This window comes from Perissodus microlepis, chromosome 1 (assembly GCF_051167445.1).
Source record: "Perissodus microlepis isolate ML-2025 ecotype Zambia chromosome 1, ASM5116744v1, whole genome shotgun sequence".
Lineage (NCBI taxonomy): Eukaryota > Metazoa > Chordata > Actinopteri > Cichliformes > Cichlidae > Perissodus > Perissodus microlepis.
In genome coordinates, this window is record NC_140461.1 from 12,551,290 (window position 1) to 12,557,600 (window position 6,311).

At 36.3% G+C, this 6,311-nt stretch overlaps 1 protein-coding gene across 1 annotated transcript; it reads left to right on the forward strand.

Annotated features, from left to right (window-relative positions):
* The first annotated feature begins 431 nt into the window (after positions 1–431).
* Positions 432–5,802, forward strand: LOC146393518 (tetraspanin-3-like). Its single transcript, XM_084930315.1, has 7 exons — positions 432–619; positions 1,900–2,091; positions 3,084–3,158; positions 3,528–3,629; positions 3,799–3,951; positions 4,067–4,150; positions 4,679–5,802. The coding sequence occupies exons 1-7, from the start codon at positions 557–559 to the stop codon at positions 4,769–4,771; spliced, it is 762 nt and encodes a 253-aa protein (XP_084786441.1). The 5' UTR covers positions 432–556; the 3' UTR covers positions 4,772–5,802.
* Positions 5,803–6,311: the final 509 nt, after the last annotated feature.

Genomic DNA, 6,311 nt, shown 5'->3' on the forward strand with positions numbered 1-6,311 from the left:
ATTCATGCCAGTTTATGTTTCTCATAAATCTCCTGCCTACAATATTGGAATGCTGCAGTAAAATAGGAGTAGCACAGCTGGTAGTTGGCATGAGGGAAGCTTGCAGCTGTGGAGAGCAGCATGTAGGGAGAAGAAAGAAACACCCCACATGCAAATTCTAAATATCAAACTTGTTGAGTTACTTCTAAAAGACTGTTCAAACTCACTTTAACTCTGGTGCTGTGTCAGAACTTTATAAAATAGATGCTGTTTCAAATAATACCGCACGATAGATTTACAGACTCACAGATCATTAGCTCAAATGTAGTACAATGTTGTAGACAAACGTCCCAGCATTACCCCCAGTTTGTTTGTTTTGAATGGTGACGTCACCAGAGCACGTGACCGAGCAGCGCTTCCTTGCGGCTATTTTATTGGTCAAACCTAGAAGAATCTGCACAGTGGGGCAGGACGAAGCCATTTTATTATTTTAACAGCAAAGGTGCAGGTGCATCAGTATTTTATTTTTTAAATATACATATATACTAAGTCTTTCCATTTAAGCTCTCTCGATACGATGGGCCAGTGTGGGATTACGTCATCTAAAACCGTCTTGGTTTTCCTCAATCTAATATTTTGGGTAAGGAAACGGCAGATGCTTGAACAATGTGCAGCATCCTGGTAAGGCCAAGGATGGAGACTGTTAGCAAACTGCGCCAGAGATGCGCTGCAGTTAGGCGATAAAACAGATGCATTGTGTGGCGGTAATTATGTGTACAGACTCACTCTGACGTTAGTATTCACTGTAAGATGCACGGACGTTAACTGGAAACCCATTTGACTGGTTAGCAGTAGCTGTAGCTGTAGCGTGTTCTTTAGCTGCCGCCCACAACTTATAGCTATGACGTTATGCAGCAGCAGCTGAGTTAACCTCCAGCGCTGTTTGAGCTGCATCATGCTAGTATATTAAAAGAACAGCAGAGCTAAATTAAAGCATGTATAGATGAGCAAAATTCAAAATACACGATCAAGCAGGATGACTGAATAATATAGAGACGTGAGGCCCAGTCCACACTGTTTATGCGTGCTTTGTCTGTGAGCCTGAATTACCATTATTCATGTGAAGCTATGATGTCGTTATAGCACATGTGGATGATTGAAATGTCATGTTTTTGTGTCGAAGTTCATGATTTCTATTTAAAATCATTTATTAAATGAATTACTTGTAGGTTTTTATTTGATAAATAAATAATATATTTATATTTTGAGTTTATTCAAAAAATATATATGATTTACAATTTTTCCGTTTTGGTAAACATGCCTATATTTGTATGTGAGTATAAAAGCAGCATAAGGAATATTTCTCTATTGGATATCATGTTGTAGATCTTATATATAATGTTGTGTTTGTAGCATTTTGAAAAAATGTTTTGAGTTTATAAGGCTGCTATCTTGTCCAGGACTCTCTTGGTTAAATAAAAGTAGTGAAAAAAGAGAAGACTAAGAACACTTTTAAAGCTGGGGTTTAAATTATTATACATTCAAAATCTGATATAACAATCATTTTAAAGCTGTTCGGCTCATTAAAATAATTGTTCAATGGTTTGCATGTTCTCAAATGTCAGGGTGGTACAACCATACAAAAACTATAGTTTAATTATGAAATCAAAAAACTAATAATAGGGAAGAAGTGTATGCTTTTGCTACCAAATGAAAACGTTAACACAGACGATTAAGTAAAAGCCTCTCTGAATTGAAAATAATTACAAAAGTTGCAAAGATGGCTTAAGTCAGGTGGTGCAACTGCAAGAAGTGTCAGTTAAATTCTTTTAGACCGAAAATGTGTTATTAAATGATTTGCACTCACATAAATTGAAGCATTGGAAAAGCAGGTTATTTTTTTCCTGTTTCTCTCTGCAGGCTGCAGCTGGAATTTTATGCTACATAGGAGCTTATGTGTTTATCACATATGATGACTATGACCACTTCTTTGAAGATGTGTACACGTTGATTCCAGCTGTTGTAATCATAGCTGTCGGAACTCTTCTCTTCATCATCGGTTTGATTGGCTGCTGCGCAACAATACGTGAAAGCTCCTGTGGCTTGGCAACGGTGAGTATGCCAAAAAAAAAGTGGTTTTATGCCTATGGTAGGAATCTGTAGGAAACACGTTAAAAAGTGCCAAGGAAGGTGGGTGATATATATCAAGAAAATTTGCAATATCAATATTTCTGATGATAAAGTAAAAAATACTGAATGGTGTTTTTCATGCTTGCAGTTTGCAGGCAGCACCATTAATATTGTAAGTAAAGGAAGGGCATTTTCACAATATTGGCACTAAAACCTCATTTCTACCTGGGATGCTGTATATTGGTTTGAGCTTCTTAACTAGCATTTTAAAGCCCTTCCTTTCGACCATCACTAATGGTGGTGTTGAGCATAACTTGCAAATGCTGCGCTTGGGGGAGTCGTTTGTTTACATTTCAGTCAGACATCAGCAGCTGCTAGTATCTCATAGCCTTTATATTACCTTCATAGCCTGGTTGTGTTTTTGCCTCAAGTGCTGAAAGAAGTTTATGTCTTTAGTGAGAACAGTTTGTTGCACATTTTGAGAACTTTTTGCTTTGTTGAAAGTTGGTGAAGAAACTCCCTTTTTAAGTTACTACTGGGGGATGCTGACAACCGACTCTTGCTGGGAATGTACATACATGGCTTTGCTAAAGCAATAATAATGCAATATGGGTTTTAATGGGAATTTAATGAATTAAATTGCAGTAGTGGAAGAAAATACTTAAAATGTGGTAAAAATGCAGGGAGGGATTTTAAAAATAAAATCCCAATAATTTGACATTTTCACTTGTTTTGGCAATTTTGATTGATAAAACCTCACATTGCATTGAAATTACATTAGAAAAGACACTTTTTATAAATGGGGACAATTATTATTATTATTATTATTAATTACTAATGCATTCAGTGGCCAACTGCCTATTGATTTAAGAGTTTTAATATAGGCTTTAAGACAGAGAGGAAATGTCTTACGTTCAATATTTTCTTTAATTTTAGATCAATTTTACCATCAGCTTTCTGTCCCTGTTTTTCAGTTTGCTGCCATACTCCTGCTGGTATTTGTAACGGAGTGTGTGGTGGTGGTGCTCGGCTACATATACAGAGCAAAGGTAAACACTGTTTTGCTGGTCGCGTTCTCTTCTGTTAAAGGCGACAATGTAATGCTGCTGCTAAATCTTAATTTGTCTCCTGTTTCAGGATAAATTACCCACTGTGGCAACCCCTTGTGAACAAGGGAGTTTTTATGTAATTTACAAATAAATGGTTTATTACTGTGTGTAAAACAGCTCCTTCTGCTGTGAAGAATAAATGTAATTAATTTAGCCGCTCTCATTTATCCTTAATCTGTTTGGGTTAAAGTGCTTCTATAATTAGTTTTTTGACAATGTTATAAGACTAAGTCAGCAAATTACTTTGAGTGAGCAATGAGTGGTGAATAGTGACAGTTGTGTTATTTTTTGTTTTCTTTGTTTTTATAGGTAGAAGATGAGGTGAATCACTCCATTCAAAAAGTTTACAATGAATACAGCGGCACCAACACTGATGCTCCTAGCCGGGCGATTGATTATGTGCAGAGGCAGGTGAGAAAAAAAACTTCTATTGTGACAAATGATTTTGTCATCTAAAACTGGAAAAAGTGAGTGCGTGCAGTTTTTAATTACGTTACTTTTTATGCTTTCCTGGTAGTCATATATTAGATGATGAATTTTAAAATTGTAATTAAACATTTTCATCCACCGTTTGTCCTAGCTTCACTGCTGTGGCATTCACAACTACTCTGACTGGAAGAACACCCACTGGTTTAAAGAATCCAAGAACAACAGCGTCCCCGTCAGTTGCTGTCAGCCCAACATCAGCAACTGTACAGGCACGCTCACTCGACCAGCAGATCTTTACCAAGAGGTACACACCACTAGTTTGGCGTCTGTAATTAAATCGTTTCCAGAGACTGTAAGTATTTTCCAGCACGTTACAAGTATGTTTATAGCTGGAAAACTTTTTTATTTTTCGTCTTTAGGGATGTGAAGCTCTTGTTGTGAAGAAATTAAAGGAGATTATGATGTATGTCATATGGGCTGCGTTGACTTTTGCATCTATACAGGTAAGGAATATAAGCTGCAAACACAAAGGGTCTTAAAATGTTGACACCTATATTTTGTCTTGCAGATAGTTAGAGTGAGATTTTACATATTTATATGCCGCATCATCACTCAGCTAAAGCATATAATCAGAACTATATTTAAAGAGTCTTGCAATAGACTCAGGTGAGTAGGGTGTATTATTGAAACTGCAGTTGTCTTGGTAACAAGTGAACTGAAAGTAGCTCTGACCTAATTGAGACAAAGTAAATGTGGTCAAAGACTCTATGTTTAACAAAGCATCTATGTTTAACAAAGCATCTATGCTGTGGTTGTTGTCAGCATAACATCCAACTTTACAGCCAGAGTGCATATAGTGATAAATACAAGTATAGTTCTTATACATTACAGAGTATGTTCTATAGTGTGTCCCAATATTCCTGTTAAAATTTTAAACTGTTGAGTTGTGCTGTTTAATGAAATTTACATGGAGGTTGCTGAAGGGAAAAAATTGACTTCACAGTTTAGATCCCTGTGCTGTCTGCCTGCAGATGCTGGGCATGCTCTGTGCTTGCGTGGTGCTGTGCAGGAGGAGCCACGACCCAGCGTATGAGCTGCTGGTCACAACCAACAGCTATGCGTGAAGAATGCAGCCGGCCAACAAAACACTAAGAAAATCAACAGGAGCGTCACAGGACATGTTCACACTAGTTATCAGCTATAGTTATATAAGCTCAAGCACACCTTGCACAATTCATGATAAAGTAGCGAACACTGACGTTTTGGGTGGGGGCTTCAAGGGAAAACCATTTATTTATTGACATGCTTTCCAAGTTCCTGTTACTTTTAAATGTTTATCCTTTTGTTACAAATACTGAAATATTTGCAAAAGCCAAAGTTGTATATGGCTAATTGATTTCTGATTATTGATGTGCAATTTTTTTCTTTAAATTGTGGCTTCATAAAATTTGTGTATATGCCCAATAAGGATGACGAGAAGCTTAAATGTGAAAATAAGACTGGTCGTGTTGTATGAAAGCTTTTTCTTGGCGTGCTATTTTGCACCATGGCTGGAACTCTGGAGATGGTTGTCCAAATGCATAAGCTGTGTTAAAAATAACATGTACTCTGTTACCAAGGCCTTGGTTTGACCAGACAAATCTTTTTAGCATAGTACAGATCTGACGTTTTAATCTTAGCTGTTCCATGAATGCAGTCTAGTTTTTAAGATTTGCAGAATAAGAATAATGAATGTTTGGTTTTTTTAGGTGTTGGAGCAGCATCTCATTCTCAAAGCCATGTTTGGTGAAAGAGTTGTTTATGTTCACAAATATTCCGATTGTAAATTTCCAAATCAGGCTTCACTAACAAGGCATTGCTAAGATATAAATTGTGAATTAACTATTTGGTCTCCAGTGCCATCAGTAGGAGTATTATCAGTGTTACCTAAAGATTTATATATGTAGATTTAATCTGTTACAGTCACACATTTACTTGTTTAGTTTGATTTGTTAAGTATAAACCTGATTTTTAAAAAAATACACATTCTTTGTACCTTGTAGTGAAAGCGTGTACCCTTTTAATATTTTTAAGCTGTTAAGTTGATCCCATATTTAGCAAGTTCCACAGAAAAATATAAGCGATAAAAGGAGACAAATAAACTCATACACCTCAACTGGATTCTTTTAATTTTTTTTTTCACGTGACAGTAAATATGCTACCAAAAAAAAACCAAACCGACACGAAGTACTTAAACAAGCAGTGGTTGGCTATATCATCAGGCGCATGGAAATATATTAAACATTAAATGTGCCGTCACTTGACAAGCATAAAAATAGTTTATTCTAGTAGTTTGTTCATCTGTATGTGCTACTTTTGTAGCCGATGGTCTGTGGAAGGTTTACAGAAATTTTTTTTATGTAGAGCAGATATAAATGATGATTACTACAGTCATATGAAAAGGAACGTTTTTGCAGGATTTTATGCAGTCCTGTGAAAAACACATTACACAGTTATGTCTTCTATGGGAATTAAGTGGGTAATTATCAGCCTGGTGCTGCAAATCAAATGCAACTGATCATCAGCAAGTGTGACCACCTCTGTAAAAGAAGAAGTTTTGGCAGATTACTAATTTGGAGCATTTTGTTATGTTAACGCTACAAGACCACATCTACTTCCCAGTAG